General features: G+C 36.0%; 1 protein-coding gene across 1 annotated transcript; it reads left to right on the top strand.

Annotated features, from left to right (window-relative positions):
- The first annotated feature begins 299 nt into the window (after positions 1 to 299).
- Positions 300 to 13290, top strand: LOC113083325 (synaptotagmin-10-like). Its single transcript, XM_026254478.1, has 7 exons — positions 300 to 495; positions 2088 to 2550; positions 5380 to 5941; positions 9096 to 9216; positions 11900 to 12071; positions 12556 to 12685; positions 12992 to 13290. The coding sequence occupies exons 1-7, from the start codon at positions 309 to 311 to the stop codon at positions 13061 to 13063; spliced, it is 1707 nt and encodes a 568-aa protein (XP_026110263.1). The 5' UTR covers positions 300 to 308; the 3' UTR covers positions 13064 to 13290.
- Positions 13291 to 20150: the final 6860 nt, after the last annotated feature.

The following is a 20150-nucleotide window of genomic DNA, read 5'->3' on the forward strand; positions in this document are numbered from 1 at the left end:
TAAACATCATACTGCATACAGGGCAGTTTGCTTACAGCTCATTCTCAAAGAAAAAGCATGTTCCACTGGAAGAACTTGTTTTCCCTCAAATAATGAGAACATAATGTATATTTTGCGTTCTATTTATGTTCCTCCCTCTCTAGACAACGCGTGTCTCCGATTGGGCAGTGTAGAAATGCCCCTAACAATGTTTCCCCGCGCCAAAGAATCTGGTGCGCCTTTGCGCGGAGGACATGGACTTAGATTCATCACTCTCTCTCCATTCCCTTATGCATCAGCTGCGCTTAGCAGCTCACATGGTGGCCCCAATGAACCCTCGCCCTCACGCAGCGTCCAACATACAATGGATTAATAGGAAAGACATGAATGTCCGCACAGAGGACGGCATCAGCCTGTGCCAAAGGGCTATCCAAATAGTGACGGAGCTGTGCCTCGCCGGGCACGTCGACCGGGAGAAATGCGCGGATATATTTCCACTGGAGAGCAACATACCAGGTAAAGGAAGTTCAGGTAAATGTAACCTAAACGATGTTTTATCATCATTTTACAAACATATTTCCCCTGGAACTTTATTAGCGAGGTAAGCTCACACGAGCGCGCCAAGTAAGATCGCTGAAAGTTTGAAAAGTTTGTTCACGGTTATAGAAACATTCTTAACATTACCTGAAATCATCCATTACGCTGGCAGACGGTTCCACTTGTTCATTTTCAGTGAGCAAAAAGTTAGAAATTAGCAACACTATTCGTTTTCAGTTTTATTTCACTGGGCCGGTATACTAAGGTACAAAAGCTGCAAGATACACATGTGTGTAGATACACCATTTACCCCTAAATGGTGCATATTAGAACTTTAAAAGTAAATATTAGTGCCTGAAGTACTTTTCTTTTTTTTTAACCTTTTTTTCTGAAGGTGTAACATTTCTTGCGTCAGACGTTTCGTAAAAAAATACTGCATGAAAAACTCGCTAGTTTTCCCCGATAAAACGTAGTAAATTACTTTAAGTACTACACGTGAATAACGCATATATTTGATCTACAAAATCTGCATGTTTTAATATATGTAATTTGATTTGTTTGCCAAAAACGTATCCCTATTCAATTAAGTGTGTAACCTACAGCACCACACTAGGATGAGTAACACTAATGCAATCCATTAATGTTTTGTGCATTAATTTATTGTGTAAATCTTGGTCAATATGTTTGTTTTAACCCTGAAGCCCAGAGCAAACCGAAATTAAAATACAGAGCTACAAGTGACATAGGCTTAACAGTCTCTTGAAACATCAGACAGCACAAGATGTTCTATACTGCATACAGTGGGGACTAAGGTTCACAATGAAGTATGGCCAAGTGTATCAGAAGCCAGAAATAAAATTACATGACAGAATGCTGATGCAAATGATATCAATATATTTTTATAATCATATTTTTTATTTTTCAGGGAAGTGGTAATGTATGAGAATAAGTCCATCTCTGTAGCTCATTTCTAATTGGTTAGTAGCACCATTAGCAGTATGGTGCTAAAACTCTCTTCATGATACAGCAACCAACTATAATTATGTGTTGCACTGTGCAGTGCACTAAGTAGCGGAAACTCTTGCACCTGTTGGACACATATGTAGGTTCAACAGTGCCACTCATTCAGAGACCTTTTAGCATCAAAATTGTGACTGAGATAATTAACATTTTTAAATTAAGTTTTTTGAGTCCCTGTGAAACAACTTTTTTATTCTTTGGTTGCATGGACCACCAAAATGGGGAGTAAAATGACTCTAATCTCTGCTTTACTAAACAAGCACATTTTTAGTCTTCTTTTTCTTATACCTTGCCCTCTCTTTCTTTTCTTTTTCTCTCTCCCTCTTTCTCCTGTTTGTCTGTCATGCATAATTTATTGTTGCTGGTGCTCTCTGTCTGCTTGTCTGGTGATCATTTATCTCTTTCTCCTGTCCTCGTCTCCTTTTCCCCTCGCCTTCTGTTCTTCACAATCTCCTCAACACACTCTCCTTCCAATCTTGCCTCTTTTCTCTCTCTCTCTCTCTCTCTCTCTCTCTCTCTCTCTCTCTCTCTCTTCCTCTTGTTGCTTGTAGACATCTCTGTAAGTCTCCTAGCTGTGGTCGTAGGTTTCTGTGGGCTCGCCCTTTTGGTAGTCTCTCTCTTTGTCTTTTGGAAGCTGTGCTGGCCCATTTGGAGAAGCAAGGCGCTCTCATCCAATGCTGACAGCTGCCGGCTGGAGGTGCTGCCTGAGGCTCCCCTGTCCCCAGCCCGACCTCCGGTAACTCGTTCCGTTTCTCCTCATCCTGAGGCCAAGGCAATTGGAACTGTGGGAAGGCAGCCATCGCAAATCCAGCATGAGGATGAGAACGATAAGAAGAGGAAGGTACCAGAAGTGAAGGTCAATGGGCGCAGCTCGGTTAAGATTCTGGAGGCAGCCATGAAGATCAGCCAGACATCACCAGACATACCTGCTGAGGTGCAGCAGGCCCTGCATAACCATCTGAGCAAGCAGGCCAAAATCCAGAGGCAGACCACTGAACCTACATCATCCTCCAGGTGATGCACACATCTGAATGCCAATTGCATGATAAAGTACAGTACATAGAGATCTACTTTTGATGCTGGATTGCGCATTGTATGACACTACAGAAGGGAGTTAATCATTTCATTATTGCCACTTGAGTAAATAACTTATATGCTTGGTATAATTGAGAGGATATGCTTATACAGGGATGCCTTTACTGAATGATAAACACATACTGAATGGTTTTTGATCACTGTGTGCCTTTGAATGCAGCAAATGACAGAGCAGCTGTTTTTTTCATTTATGAGATATCCACATTTATGTTTTTCATGGCTGCCTTCCAGCTAGAAATAAAACAACCTAAGCTGCACCAGCATTTAAAATAAAAATCATTTTGAAAACCATTTTCTGTTACTGAGCATCTATTTATACTACAAAAAAAATCTATACAGTATAATTTTAAAATATTTATATTATTACAAAAATAATTAATTTAAATGTTAGTTAAACAATATATGTAAAATAATATTGGTGTAAAAGTGAAAAATGTTGCTTCTATATATAGATGGATATATATATATATATATATATATATATATATATATATATATATATATAATATATATATATATATATATATGTATGTATGTATGTATGTATGTATGTGTGTATGTATGTATGTGTGTATAGTACTGTGTATGTGTACAGCATCTACATTTCTCTATTTATTAAATGTTAACTATATATATATATATATATATATATATATATATATATATATATATACTGTATATTTATATATATATCCAAATAAAAGGAATTTAGGGATAAAATAGTTTTTTTATTCTTTGTTATTATTATCAAAACTCTATTTTTACATATTCACCCTGTTGATGGCACATCTCCTGGTTGCTGCATACGCCCATTAATCACTATAGTTCACCAATCAGAGCCCTAGAGTCACATTGCCATGGCAACAGAATTACATGACCCCAGCAATTAAACAATCAGTTTTTCTTCACTTTGTTTCACGTGGAACCGTGTTTAAAGAAAGCAGGGATGTAATTAGTGTTGCCACGCAATAGCCCTGACATGCTGTGACCGTTTGCCCGATTGGAGAGGTGAGGAACAGCTGTGCTCAGATTTTCATGGAATCCATTATTGATAAGCCAAAGAACTGTCATTAAAAACTTCAACGTGCTGTAACAAATAAGGTGTCCTTGATGGGGTGCACATTGATGGGGTGCATAAAAAAGTTAGGTAAAGCTACTTAAAGGTTATTGTGAGAGACTGTTTGGCTGTACTTGGGTTGACACCCCCCCCCCCCCCCCCCACCCATTCTTCTGTCATTTCTTAAATATTAACTTATCTGGAAATACATCACATGGATTCGAGTTTCACTTCTAATATTAAAGAAACAATAAAATAAATAAAGAGCCAGACACTGTATGCCTTGGAATAATGGCAAACCTTCTTCAAAAGACTTTAAAATATGCTAAATGTAAGCTAGTTTCTTTGAGATGGTCATTTCATGGTCGGTTGATCACTAAAGTGAGCAGAACTATGTTGTGAAGAAGATCAAGTTAAACTACTTCTAATGAGTTAATGCACTATTGTAGGTTTTTAATCATTTAGTTTTCTGGAGAAGAAACTGAAGATATGTGAATTGTTATTATTATGTAACTCCTTATTGTTTTACAATGCCTCAAGTGATGATTTCAAAGATTTGACTCACAGCCACAACCCATTAAGTGCAGTAAGAAATTACATAATTTTTTCCACGTATAAAGCAAAAAATATCAATTAAATGCATTTATTATCTAAGCTGGAATTCAGGTCTGTTTCTTTAGTGCTTAAGTTACAATGTTTTATTGAAGTATGTACAGTTAATTTAACCATGCATGAGCATGATGCCCATTCCTGCAAAAATGAACTTTTGTTGTAATAAGATAAAATACTATTGTTAGATAGCTCGCATGAACCAAAATCAAATGAGTAGAGAGGTTTTATTTCATGTAGTGATACGGTTTTAGTTTATTTTGCAACAGGTGACTGACAGGTATATGTTCTAATAAAAAAGAAGTGATCTTCCAAACATCCAAAGACAGCAGTTAATTACGGTCTATCTTCAATTCATCATTGCATTGTTCCAGGATGTTTGTGCAAATTGCAAGGCGTAATGTACAGTAAACGTGCAGGTGACAGACCAGAGTTGGACAAACTAAAATGAGAGAGCTTTTCTTTACAGACTTATAAGCAGCAAAAAAAGTAAACATTTGGTAAATATTATGATTAATATAACACAAGTTAATTATGTTAAATGATATAATACATCACTTTTTCGTATCATGCTGTCATTGTCATATGTTTGTTGTCATCGTCCTAAAGGTGCTAGTTGCTAGGAAACACCAAGGATAAAGAACTATGATTTCTTCATGAGTCATGATGAGTGTTGAAAATAGGTTTTCTAGTAAAAAAGATCCAAGTCTAACTATTGTGATATTGAAATATTGTCAAGACTACAATATAAAGGTTGCTAAAAATGAAATCAAACATGCCATACTTAAGTGCTAGGGAGTAACTATCTAAAAGAAACCTTGCTACTATGGCATAGTTCCCCTAAAAATTACATTTTGCTGAAAACTAACTCACACTCAGACCATAAGATGTAGACGAGGTTTTTCCCATCAGAACAGATTTGGTCAAATTTAGCACTTGCTCACTTCCTCAAATGGATCCTCTGCATGTTAGAACTTTCATCCTGATGGCATCCTTTTACTACAGAAGATCCATTAGTAACTACAAAATATTTTGATAAATTTTTTCATAAGTAGCAATAAAGTTCTTCTCTTTTGTTATAGGCACAATTCTTTCCGCCGACACCTTCCGCGGCAGATGAATGTGACCAGTGTGGACTTCACCATGGACACTCTACCTGTGCGCCAGTCGTCCACAGTCAGTATCGGTCGTATCAAACCTGAGCTGTACAAGCAGAAGTCTGTGGACTCTGAAGAGGGCGCCAAGGAGCCGGTAGAGACGTGCGGCAAGCTGAGCTTTGCCCTCAGCTACGACTACGAGGAACAAGCTCTAGTGGTTCGCATTCTAAAGGCCCTGGACCTGCCCGCCAAAGACTTCACAGGCACCTCTGACCCCTACGTGAAGATCTACCTGCTTCCAGAGCGCAAAAAGAAGTTTCAGACGAGGGTCCACCGCAAGACGCTTAACCCCACGTTCGACGAGACATTCTGCTTCCCTGTGGAGTACAGTGAGCTGTGCAATCGCAAGTTGCACTTCAGCGTGTTCGACTTTGACCGCTTTACGAGTCATGACATGATCGGTGAGGTGGTGGTTGATAACCTGTTTGAGCTGTCTGACCTATCACGCGAAGCTGTGGTTTGGAAGGACATACTTGTTGCAACTACAGTAAGTACAGTCCATATAGAAAATCAAAGGCCATAACCAGTACTTTCCTCAGATATCTTAATTAGACCAGATTTTTGGAATCGTTGTCCGCCATTCAGTGTTCAATTGGGAACGTCTTTCTAATTAAATTTGTATTGAATTTGAGTTAAGGTGGCAAACAGGAAGTATAATTTGAATTTTAGGAAGAGTAACTTTAATGAATACAAACTCAAAGAAATGTATCTGTAACCAAATTTGTCAAGACAAACTGAATGTTGGCTAGACAAAGATTTCTTTGGAAAATAAACAAACAAATGGATGAACAGAAGTACAAGGACAGCTGTATTCACATATGTACTAACTGGTCACATACTTCTTCTTCAGTCAAACAGAGCTCAAGGGGAACTGACTGCACACATGTGAACGGATAGATTGACGGATAGATTGATCTGTTATGTAAAGCTAGGTGTAGGGGAGACTCATCGGCAAACTGAGTCACCCTTTCAGGGCACCCACATACCCCTTCCAAATATAGATACACTTGCCAGTTTCCAGACCCACAGGAAGCATGATTATCAAGCCAGAGCCTTCAAACGACAGCCATGACTAATCCAACAGGTGTGGAATTGAGTTGGTTCTACCGTCCCACTGACTGCAGACTACAATAAGAAATGTTATTGGCAGTACATTTTTAGGTCAAAGGAACATAAACAGTTTCCTCTGTAGTATTTTTTTAGGTTGCTTAGTCAGATTGGCCTACATGATAATGAATCCTACTCACTACGCCTGAGTTAATATATCAGAGCTTATGTAACCGCACCAGTCATGACATTTATGAGGGATTTTTAAGGACAGCTTTTATTAAAGGACCAGTTCACCCCAAAATGAAAATTCAGTCATCATTTACTTACCCTCATGCCATTCAGAATCTATGTGACTTTCATTCTTCTTCAGTAAATAGAATATATTTTAAAGAGTGATATAACTTTTTTCGTTCATATAATATATATCATATGTTATCATTATACTAGTCAACGGGATCCAGAACAACGCCAGTGGACCCCATTGACCTTCATTGTTTGGACTGCAAAACGAGACATTTTTTAAAATATCCTATTTTGTATTTCACATATAAAGTCATACAGGTTTGAAGCAACATGAGGGTGAGTAAATGATAATATTTTTTTTCTTTTTGGATAAACTATCACTTTAATAGTTAGCGTTGGAATAATATAAAAGTATTTAGCCTTATAATAGGCATATACTACTAGATATCTGAAGAAAAAAAAGGTTGTAAAGGTTAGGTAAAGAAAAAGGTTTGGGCACTTAGTTCAGAATCTATGATATCTCACAGCACCTGAAACATTAAACCCTTTTTAAGTGGTAATATGCACACGGGTTTGACGTTATGTTATATATTATTACATTACTGACTTGTTAAATTGCTAGATGATGTGTAGAGGTGAAAGGCATAGTTTGTCACACTCACCTCACTTACAGTGATTCAGATGCATTTAACAATGACTTCCCTCTGCCTTCCTGCTTCAAAGACAAAGTAAGTGGTGACAGCGTTTCATTTTGTTCACCACAGAGAGAATCTGTGATGAGTCATTCCTGTTTGGGAAATGCAATTGCGTCTTCCTACTTAATTGATGCATCATTCTCTTTCAGGCTCATTAATTTCCTCATTGTGTTGTTTTCAGCATATTTATTCATTTCTCTGTTGTCTGCTTGACAGGGATGCACATTTCGGTGTCTGTCAAAGCACTTATGTTGTATTTTCTAACATTTGGATCATTCTCATGCCATTTCCTTCTCATCTCTTCAACTTTGAAGAGATGCCTCATAGCTACTTTGCTTTGCCTCATAGCTACAATTCTGAAGTATTGATGTTTAGTGTTGGAAAGGCAGTGGAGAGATTTCGACCTGTTGTGCTCCATTATAAGAGTATTACAACTGCCCTTTAGGGACAAAAACTGACTCTCAGAACCAGACCAGCTGCTCTAAGGCCCCCAACTGCGGAAAGAAGCTAGTAACTCTCAATTCCTAAAATAGTCGGAGCCATAGATTGCAGCCCTGCTCCTATACACTTCCGCCTGCACATTGAAACCCTCTATTTTATCTTTAGCTGACGTTTGAAGGTCTAATTTTGTTCTCTGTTTTTGGAGCACATTGCTACTGCGGCACAAGGCCATTCAGATCTGGAGGAGAGGAAGCTGGCCAGTCAAAACAGGAAGGGTATTATTGCCCCAAAAAGATTTGTGAATTGTTTTGGACATAGATGCTGATCGTAGATGTGACTCCAGAACTAGCCAGTGGCTCTCTGTATTCAACAGTTGTGGTGTGGATAACAAGAGCAGTCAGAGGAGGGGATAGGATGTGACAGAAAGGGATCTGACGTCATAATACAACAGAGGAGGTACCACATCTGTTTGATATATAATCAGTGTTGAGATATAATCTTGTCAATTATGGGCAACTGCATTTGTTAACAAATGGCTTTGTCAGAAATAATGAGTGACAGTAAAGACATTTATATTGTTACTTGACAGATTAATAATTATTTGTAGCTGCCTTTGAAGCAGTTATTGCTGTCTTATTCCAGGACTGAAGGGCTGTAAATAGCAAAATACACACGGGCCTTTTAGAATAATCTTTACCACCTCTGGAAAGCTAGTAAAGGTCAGAGAAGCTAGATTTGTCTCTTTCAAAATTGAGTTATTTAATCGCACGGGAACCAGCCACCCAAACTATACATCCCACAGAAACGCTTCCACGCACAAACACAGCTGTTATGAAAGTCTTAATGTCTTCCTGGAAAATGCTTGCTTTATTAGAAAAGTCAGATTTCTTTCCACAACTGTGTAGCTGTTTTCTCCCTGAAGTTTTTATAGATTTAATATAGAATATGGCTTTGTTTAAACCTGATGAGCAAACATTAATCCAATACCTCCCAAGCTATGTTGTTGTTGACGAGGCAAATAAAAGTTTATTTGGAGAGTCAGTCGATAAGGATTTTGTTTGCAGTCGCATGAAGTGCTCTCTCGAGAAAGACTCATCTTACAATATATTACAATAAAAATATTCTTACAATATGCTGAAGATCCTGCAGATCATTCAATCAATCATTTGTAATGCTATTTTCTTTCTTTCTTTCTTTCTTTCTTTCTTTCAGGAGAGTGTTGATCTGGGTGAAATTATGTATTCTCTTTGCTATCTTCCCACGGCTGGACGCATGACCCTCACCGTCATCAAGTGTCGCAATCTGAAAGCCATGGACATAACCGGCTACTCTGGTCAGTGTTAACCCTCATTTTCTGTCCATCACAATTGTACTGTCTTTATGCTTAGGGGTTCCAAACCTGCTCCTTGCAAAGTTTAGCTCCCTACCCCAGAATATTTGCTAATATCCTAAAGACTTTGATTAGCTTTGTTTAATTAGGATTTGAGTTCAATTCTGCATACTAGTGTCCCTCCAGGAGCAGGATTAGACACCCCTGATTTAGAAACTCCAATGACAGTGAAAATAATAATTGGAATTTTTGAATCAGTTCTCTTCTTATTTACAGAAACTGTTGAGACCTAAATAATCAATTAAATCACAATTTAGACATGCACTTTTGAAAAAAATGTCAATAGTATCCAATATATTAAGGTTTTAAATACAAAAATGCAAGAGCGTAGGTTTGCTTTTAAAATTGGTGAGGACATACAGTAAACCCAAGTACCCCCAAGACACCCCCCCCCCAAAAAAAAAACACCCATTCATTTTTGCTGTTTTGATAGACCTTTGATCACAGTTTCATGTAACCTAAAGTCTTCAACTATAGCTTATGTTTGCCAACATATTCATAACTCCTAAACACTTTTTTTAAGTATGTTTAACAGACAATGGGTCTCATTCATGAAACATTCGTAAATATACGAGTAAATATGTGAGTGATTTGCGCGTAAAGAGAACTTCCCGAAAACTCTTCTCCTGATTCACAAAAACTTCGTAAACGTCAGATGTGATAGTGAAATGTGTGTGTGTGTTAATGAATTCCAATCAGTCGTAAATGGGACGCGCGTGCACGCTCACTCTCAATTACCATAAATCCCTCCCATTAAATCCGACTGACAACTATATATGAGCATCATATTATGACACCAAACGAATGATTCCAACACGTCTTTTCAAAAGCGAATGAAAATTAAAATTTCTCAGCTGCAGAAATTGAAGTTTTATTATCAGAAGTTCATTCAAAACGCCACGTTTTATTTTCAAGCGTACATAGTGGCGTATCAGGTCCTAAAAAAAGGATGCTTGGCAGCATATTACAGACGATGTTAATAGAGTTTCATCTGTTAATCGAACAGTCTCAGAAGTGAAAAGAAAAACCGTATGTAATTACTATATATAATTTTTTTTTTCAAAATGCTGTGTAAATATGTACCCGATTAAGAATTAAAATGCTGCCGTATTAATGAGCAAAACGTTCAGACGTTAAACGCACTATTTACGCGTGGCTGGGAGCAGGTGTAGATTTCTTTCGTACCAACTAACATTTGGAAAATACGAACGTTTTAATGAATCCGAAAATTTACGCCAGAACCACTTTACACGCGATTTACACAAAAATTCGTTCTGCTCGTGTTTCATGAATGAGACCCAATGATTACACAGCTGTTATTTTGTGAACCAACAACATCAGCATCAGAGTGCTGGTTGTCTTTATCACGCATCACTTTATTTAAAAATGAATCAAATTGGTCCCAGGATTATTCTAATTCTTATTTACTCCGCTGTAAAAAAAAAAAAAAAAAAAAAAACACCTTTAATGCGAATCTGATTGACTGCATTTACATTTATATAGCGCATTTTCTAAGAACTGAAAGCGCTTTACATTGCCAGGGGGTATCTCCTCATCCACTAATAATGACTTTATCCTAGACTGGAAGATTGTGTGTCTTATCGCACAACCTTTTTCTGTCCATATGCTTTTATATAGGGAGCTAATAATAGCCATATATTGCGCTTTCTCTTTTCATTTGCTCTGTTTTGTCAAACACCTTCAAAACGTCAAACTCATCGATGCAACTTTGTTAATTCCTGAAGTGAACTTTTAAATGAACTGTTTTGAACTGCTGTCTTGAATTGAAATGCGTCCGAAATTACAATACTAAACATACATATATTTAATTGTTTAAACAAAATTATTGCTGGGGACAGTTTGGCACTTGCTGGATATTGGTAAGGACAAGTCCTCCAATTCTACGCCCCTGCAAAAATGTATTGTAGGAAAATAAATCCAATTAAACTACAGGCAGAAGTTTCTTTCTTCAGTCAATCAGAAGAAATGTGAAAATTAATTGCATTTTGTTTATGCCTTAGGTCTCTGCAAACCCCCAAAAAGATATACAGTTTTTTTTATAGAGGACACTTGATGCATGTTATTAGGTTAACATTTTGTTTATGTATGAGTTCTCATAAACCATCAGCTAGACACATCAATGTTAAGTACATTTGGTAAGATATTAAAATGTCCGTGGGGTCTGTCAAATCGCAAGCAGAACATAGGTTAAGACAGCTAAAAAGAAAATAAATTAAAGTGAGCAATATCACACTCATAGCAATGCAGTATGGCTGTATATCAGCATGCTGTGATTACTTCACAGCCGTGCCAATATACAGTCATATTGCATTGCTCCGGGTGTGATATTGTGTTACAACGGCACAAATGAACCACCATGAGAAATACTGCAAGCGGAGTGGTACAAACATTGAAATGGTTGGATTCTGAATATCACACTGTTGGAAATGGCTCTCAGCCAATTAGATTCTAAAACCAGAAAGAACTGTTGTATAAATGCAAATAAAACTATGTTCTTCCATGCATAAACTATTATTTAGGTCTGTTTGGTTGTGGAAAAAAGCTTTACTCTTTGTGTTATGGATCTGAAAAGCTTCAGACACATTCACTTTGCTGCTTTCCGTAGATCCATATGTTAAAGTCTCCCTCATATGTGATGGTCGGAGACTGAAGAAGCGGAAGACGACCACCAAAAAGAACACACTGAACCCTGTCTATAATGAGGCCATCATTTTCGACATCCCACCTGAGAATGTGGAGCAGGTCAGCCTGTCAATCACGGTGATGGATTACGACAGGTCAGTCCTTGCTCCTTTGGATGATATCAAAACTGTGACCATACGAATTCATAGCATGCTGAAGACAAATTATTCCGGCATGAGAGATGATAATGATGATGATTATAATATTAAGTCAGATACTATGTCAGGAAACCACTCATGCTTGGCAGTTGTTATTCAAATATTGGCAGCAAACATCTTAATGGCGATCTTTCAGTCTGCTCTTGTAAACACTGCTGTGTAAATTTATTAAATCAGACAGCTACACTGTAATTAAGGGGCAGATTATGGCATCAAAACATTGCTCAACCATTAAGGAGTAAATATATATGTGGGTGGATGTGGGACAATTTCTACAAAGGTCCTGTTGATCAAGTATAATATTTCCTCTGATTTCCTTAGTCTTTTTATCTGGATGCACATCCTTTCTGTCCTGAGATAGCTAGCTAACGTCACTGCAAACGGTTTCTAAAACAAGTCTTATGTTGTGTTTCTCTTTCAGAGTTGGACACAATGAAGTGATAGGGGTGTGTAGGGCAGGGCCAGATGCGGAGGGGCTTGGGAGGGACCACTGGAACGAGATGCTAGCTTACCCACGCAAGCCCATCACCCACTGGCATGCACTTTGTGAGGTGAGAAACTAGGAATCAGAACAGAACGCAGGAACCAGCTGTCATTTGCCCTATAGGAAAAGTGTTGCATTATGTGATATTTTTTATGGCTTTTATGTATATTATTTTTATTTTGTGGGATTTACTGAATGTGAGTTTTTTTATTTCTTTTTCAATAACTAATTAATAATCAAATATTATATATTTGCAATGGACCTAATGCAATAAATATCTGTACTTTGGGCTTATTCTGATCCATTTGCCAAGTGCATTTAAGTATAATATGCCATAAACTACTTGATATTTTGGTATTATCTGTCCCTGCAGTGGCCAGGAAGAGCATCCAGTTTTGAGAGTCAAGGATCATGTCCATCCCCAAAACCTTCACAGACCCCTTAACATCCTGGAGTCCACACGAATCTAACTGCAAAACACATTTGGTTTGTATAATTAATAGGGTATATTTTTCTCCAGTTGTAGCTTGTAACGTTGCATTTTTATTTAGGAAAATGACTAATTAATACTGGTATCCCTGCTACAGACCCAATCAAGTATTTGATTCTTCGACATTTTGTTTTAATGGTGCTGAGTTTATGGGCTCCTAAAACAATAGTTTTCAGGTCACTTTGAAGCTGAGAGTAAAAAAAATAAAAAATAATGTTACGCCTCTTGCTGTTTGACAGTATAATGATTCCTTGAAAATTTACAGACACATGAAAAGAGAGTGCTTATAATTTCATATTCTTAAACATTTCAGATACATATTCCCCTGTCTGGTGAAAATATTTGACACATTTTAAGCAGGGTCAGGGGAGTGAAAATAAAGAGGTGTTTGAATATGAAATCAAGACCTGTTTGGTATGCAGTACATTCATACAAGACCAAATGGAGAACAATGAAGTTGTCAACATTGTTACAATTATTTATCAAGACTGTAATATGTCTATATTCATTTAAAGAATACTTTACAGTTGCTTAACATTTCTTTATATCAGCTAATATGCTGAGATGTCAAAAGTCTACAACTGAGAAAAGATAGATCTTCTTTCTAGAGTCTGTCATTATGACTCTGAGGGGCATTATGAAGGAGAAAGCATTGTCAAAGCATGTTTACAATACATAAATACCAAATCTACTGACTGACATAATTTGCTCCTTAATTGATGCTTTTAAAAACTTAATGTTAATAAAACTGTTGTAACACTGATTTTAAGGTATAAACATTAAATTTAATCACATATTATAATTTAATGATGTGCTCATTATACTTGAACGTCTCAAAGTTGGTAAATAAATGGAAAATGTATAAAAAATAATTCAGCTTTAAAAATAATATATGTATATAGGATAAGAGGATGAGAAGCTTCATGAAGGAATTGATATGTTTATCAAATTTAGCAAGCACTGAAAGTTAACTTAAGAGCTGTCATGATATACCAAATAATAAGGTGTTAAAAAAAAAATCTTAGAAAGCATATACTGAAAATTATGGTCAAAATCAACAGTAGCCAATGTAGCATGTTTTATTGTAGTCGTTTTTGAGAAGAAAAACAAACTGGATAAAATTGTTGATTGCTCCCAATATCATCAACACGCAGAATAATGTTAATATAAATTGATATTATCTTTAAATATATGAAAATCTTACCGAACATTAAATTCTCAAATCTAAAAACAATCATCCCACTCCTGTTCTCATTTCCTAGAGTTATTGATGTATTATTAAATTTCACTGCTTGCAACCAAAAAATAGTTCCTTTACCATTTCTAAAACTCTTAAACTTGAAAAAACATTCTGATTGTGTTTGTAAAACTAGACAAGTAAATTAACTTTTAATGGTGTCTGGCACATGCAGAGAGATCCCGCTGTTGGAAAGTGGCATGCAATTCTGTTAAGATGCTATAAATAATTCCATCAGGCGAATATTAGCGAAATATGCTATATGCAGATCAATTACTCCCAAGACTTCAGATGACATTCAAAAGGAAATCAGTGCTGATGTGTCATTAACAATAAAAATAAAATGAAGATGATGAGCTTCCTTTAGGGGGGGTCAAGAATGAATTGTCGTAATTTTCAAAGAATTAATAACATCAAATCAATTAACGTGATAGATTTTTATTTTATTTTTTTTCTGCAAAATGAGAGGTGGAACACTGCCAACCGCACAAACATTAAGTACAATTCATGAAGCATCCGCTTTCTGGTAATTTAAGAATGGATGGACAATAGAGAACTTTAATTTACTTTTCATCTGAGTGAAATTTCGTGATGATTAATAGCCATGTGGTCAAGTTTAGTATTCTTTGTGTGAACACATCCAGCATCTATCAAGTCGGTATGCAAATAATATGGTACACCTATAATATTGCACACCTAATGTTTTAAAGTTGGACCCTCATGATTGGGTTTTCTGACTGTATTCTGGTGTGTCCATTAAGTAATAATACAATCATGGCAATTACACAAATGGCTGTGTACTGTTAACATTAATTTGCACAAGACAGTGCTTCTGCCCCAGAGCCCGGTCGATGTGATAGAACAAAGATGATGTATTCTTGTAGCATGCTGATACCAGTACATTAAACATTGTTTAGAAACGTAGACTCCTATTATTACTCAGAGTTATAATTTTTTATTTCATTTCAAGTGTGTATATATAATTGAGGATTTCTTTGATTTATTATGTTGTTAAAGTGCATTTCTATGGATCGTTTGGTGATTGTTTTGTACTATGGGCTCGTGATCTTGAATGACTTTATACACGATTTGCATATATTGTGTAATGGCTTCTAAAAATTGTACAACTGTTTTGATTAGCACTCAACTATTTGAGGTGACTACTTGTTCTTGCTATTGATGACCTGCTTCTCAGTCATTCTTTGTCATACTTGCACCTGACAACTAAAACGATCGCTGTGTATGTTGTTATGATGTGTACAGTTTGTGATAACTTTTGTAATGAAAAAAAAAAAACAAAGCAAAAAAACAAATGCAGTAAATATTTGAAATATAATTTTACTGGATGTTTCAAATGTATTTTAACTAAATAAATTCTTAATTGTCAAAGTGCATTTTACAATTGTTGTATATATTGTTGTTTTATTGCTTAGAGTGTCAACTTAAAAAAAAAAGGCTAGAAAACTTTTACGCAGAACATCTGCAGCCAGTGTTATTTTAGCATCACTTAGATGCTATTAAATTTTGTATAAATATTTTGCATCAGTTTTTATTTTTATTTTTCATTTTCATTTTAGTAGTATTAGCAATTTTGTAGTTTTTGTCATTTTTATTATTTTTTAGTCTATATAGATTTTATTGATATTTCACATTTTTATTAATTTATTTCATTTATTTGTTTTAGTTTTTGCTCATCAAGTTAAACTAAATTAAAATAAGAAATAATCTAAAATGTATTTAGTTATTTATTCAATATCAGTTCATGTAACTTGTTAATGTAAATGTATATGGGTTTAATTTTACCATAAAAGCCCTGCTTGCAATTATAATTTCTAGACTTCAATTCCATGCATATGGAATATTATGAGAGTATTCTATTATATCACTTATTATAGAATATCAATTTTTAAACTAAAAATGTACACAGATATATTCCACATTTGAAGAATTTCACATTTGCCAATTTCAGAAATGGTGACTAAGTATGGATGAAGTAGAAAATGGTCCATTGAGTATGACACCGTATCTTCTGAGAGATGAAGCATGTCTTTCAGATAGCAGCAAGTGAGAGAGAAAGCTCTGTGCCCTGCGCTGTACCAATTTTTCAGACAATTTACTTAATGGTGTCACACTGTTCAGAGGTAATTAGGCTTTCCCTCATGTTTAATAATTAATGACACAGACAGAGTGGGGAAGCGAGCGAGAGCATGAGAAAGAAAGACCTCAAGCCTATTAAAGAGATGAAAGGCAAGACATTTCAGCGGTTTGTCAAACTAACTCATATTTGATCATCTTTAAGTGAAAAATACCTTTACAATATGCAGAAAAGCCCCTATTCTGTCTCTTATTTTGATGGAATCACAATAAAATGATAGACATTACAAAAAAAATCTCAAAATGTAATGGCTGTGAAGAAGCAGTTGTGAACAATTCATGTTCGGAGACATGAGTTTGACCCACATCAAGGATGCATTAAGCAAAAAACCAGAGCCAAATGGCTAAAAGAGAAGATAGAAGCACCAGTCAGATGATGCATGTATTGAAGAATAAAAAGCATGCTTAACACAAAAAAGGAGATGCTGGTGAATGAGGTGTTGCTTTCTATCTTACCTCTGAGCCTTGGACTGCTAAAAGGTGCCTCATCAAAAGAATGGCGCACCTAAGAAAACCTTGATCAGGCTGACAGGCAACTGCCATTTCTTTCATCTCTGCGGTTATCAAAGAGTCGTCTGTCTCAATGGTTTGCAGTCCACTTGGTTTGCTGGGGAAAGAGATGGCAGAAAACCAATTGGACCTAATGTTGAGCTTACATCTTGTTATCATGAGCTAAGAGGAATATCATGATATAAGAGGAACTGGATTGAGTCAGACAGTCATTGCAAAGGATATTTAGGGATATTTACTGTCAAATATTTAAGCCAGATTTATTTACTTAAATACAGATTGCCATGATTGACCAGAGTCAAGTATCGAGAGAACATCAACAAAGTGTAAAACGGTAAATATTTTCAAGAAAAAGAAAATAAAAGAAAAACACACACCAAACACACAAACAAACAAAACCTCCAAAAATGGTTTTAATTATTCTTCTAAAAATACAATATTGGTTTGAAATGGTAGTCAATAGATATGTCTGCTAGACCCCTCCAGAGTGAAAATAGCACATCACCAGTCTGCTCAATAAAACCAATAATAAACAAAAAACAAGTCTCCATCAATTATTCCAACAGCATCCAGGAATAAAGTGTGAGAGAAAGAGTTTCAGGCTACTGTCATCTTAATGCCCTCTTGAGTTCTATTATACAGGAATGATTGGACATCTGAGTGGCCAAAGCCTGCATGCTGTTTACATCTTAGAAAATCTACCGTGCATTTAGTCTCCTAGAGGCTTTAGGGCCAGCAAGTGTGAATGTGTTCACCTTGTCAGTTTAATTGTTGAACTGTCACTCACAACAAGGCAACAAGGGTCCATTTATATCCCCTCGGGCTGACGTCTGACATGTTCTCCATTCTAACCATTTCTGGAGACCAACGCGAGACGATGATTGTGAACAACTTGTGCTTTCCTGGTATCTGAGAAACTGCTTTAGACTGAACGTGTTAATGGGAATTGTTATCATTAATCCAAAACATCTACATTTATTCTTATATTATTCTGTTTTCAAAGGCATTTTTCATTCTTTCATAATTAACCTACAAAAAAATAGGATATCTCAAATAATTTTTTAAGCTTTTTTCCATATGATGAAAATTGAGTTATTTTAGTATCATTGTAGGATAAAGTATATGCTGAAAGAACTGTTTTATCATCAATCTGAAAGGTTTAATTGGTCCAGTTTTATATAGAGTGACGTTTGGAAATTATTTGAAAAGCTTTATAACAGCTTTTTTTCCCTGTTAGAATATTTGATTAGGTTAACCAAATTAAAATATCAGGCATGTAATAAGGCTTCAATAGCATCTAATAGCACATGAGGTGGTTGGAGTCCACTGCATTTGTTTGGGTTAGTTATAATGAGGACTTCTCTCCAATGTCCTCAAAACTGAGGTCAAAATGAAGAAAACTTTCTAATATGCATGTCTGAACAATTTGCTTGTCAGACTGTACATTTCCAGAGCAAGAAATAACAACTTCAGTCCTAACTGTTATGATTAGTTGAGCAGTTTGCAAATAAGTTGAACAAAAATTAATCAGTCTCAAATGGTTTGGGCTTCTAATTGATTTAAACTTCCATTGATTTAAACGTCTTTCTATAAACATTTACAGCTCATTTTTGAGGGAAGTTATCCTCACACAAAATTTTAGCAGACAGAGTTTTAGCTCTGCTGAAAACCTATCCTGTCTTCTGTCACTCTACCTCATCTTTGATTTTGAAATAGTGCTAACCTTATCCCTGTGAGACAGAGGTTATATGAGTGTTTTCATGATGAGAGGATGTATTGGACAGGGAGCTCATCTCTCCATTATGAGGTTTTTCACAGTCACCCTTCCAAGCCCAGATGATTTTAATGCTGAAAACCAACAAAAAGTTGTGGATTGAATAATAAGCGGGAGGACAGGTAGCAATGCTGTACTCATAATAGCCCCAGAGAACATCTGAACACAATGCTTCCATATGCATCTGACTCATAAATGCCATATGTCCTTTTCTGTTCAGCAAAGAACTGTTATGTCATTTGAAGGTTTAATTATTAGAGGGCATCACGTCTGCTGCTTATATTTCACACATTCTGGTTGAGCAGTCACAGTCAACAATGTGCTCAATCTGACTGCTTTCACTGATATTATGTGAAAAAAAATGCATTGAATTTTTAAGTATAAACTTCAGTCATCTTTAATCTATATGTGCAAAAATACAGTCATGTAAGCATGAGATGGCTAAAAAGAATGCACAAAAAATGCATCGTGACAAAAAGCATGCATAAAAATGCATGACAAAAAAAGAAAAAAACTAGAGAAAATACAAATAAAATATATTTTTTTATAAAAATGTAAACAATCTAGAGAAATATGTGTTTAAATGTGATTTCAACATACATTTTCATATTTTTCTAAGGCAATTTTAAAGTTAAATCACATTCTTGCCAATTAGTAAAGCTACTAGCTTAGTATAATTTTTCAATATGCATTTTACCACTAATGACTGTTTAGAGAATCTCTATCATGGTTCTCATTGAGCATTATGCAGTTTGTTAAACAATTTAATCAATTACTGTCTTTATTTCCTGAAATGCTGGCTCTCACGTATAAAGCGCAGCGATGACTTTCCAAGCTACTGACAGAGATGCCGGCAGTGGATGTGTATTGATATGAGGAACCAGAAATAGACATTTTGCCCCTTGGATCAGAGCACAGAAATCATCTTTCATTAGAGCTCTCTTGCCTGATATACTCTGACACACACACCCACACAAACAAACTCGTGAATGAACAAAACTGGTGTATATGTGTGTGTGAAAGGAGAGGGAAAACAGTTCACATTGGGATGCAGTGCAAACTAAGGGCATGATCAAATATAGAATGGATCATCATCTAGCTTTCTGAAATTGTCTGACACATGCTTTTGTTAATCCGTTTTCATGCAACACTGGAATAATCTGTCTGAACTCAGGCACATTTTGAAACAACAACTTGTTCAGTTTGTGTAGAACGGAGGAATGATTTACTGAAAAGATTAAATTTGCAAATATCGTCTAAGCATCACAATGAGCCTAAAAATCTTTGTTATTCACAATTGTGTTTGGTGACTCAGGTGGGGAAGAAATTACACACTTCAGATTTATTTGATGTTCTAGTAAAACAGG

This window comes from Carassius auratus, unplaced genomic scaffold (assembly GCF_003368295.1).
Source record: "Carassius auratus strain Wakin unplaced genomic scaffold, ASM336829v1 scaf_tig00037770, whole genome shotgun sequence".
Lineage (NCBI taxonomy): Eukaryota > Metazoa > Chordata > Actinopteri > Cypriniformes > Cyprinidae > Carassius > Carassius auratus.

Excerpts from the sequence above, each read along its gene's own strand:
- LOC113083325 (XM_026254478.1), top strand. The coding sequence starts at position 309 with ATGAACCCTCGCCCTCACGCAGCGTCCAACATACAATGGATTAATAGG. Across the intron at positions 496-2,087 it reads ACTGGAGAGCAACATACCAG|ACATCTCTGTAAGTCTCCTA; the intron begins GTAAAGGAAGTT and ends TGTTGCTTGTAG. Across the intron at positions 12,072-12,555 it reads ACGGTGATGGATTACGACAG|AGTTGGACACAATGAAGTGA; the intron begins GTCAGTCCTTGC and ends TTTCTCTTTCAG.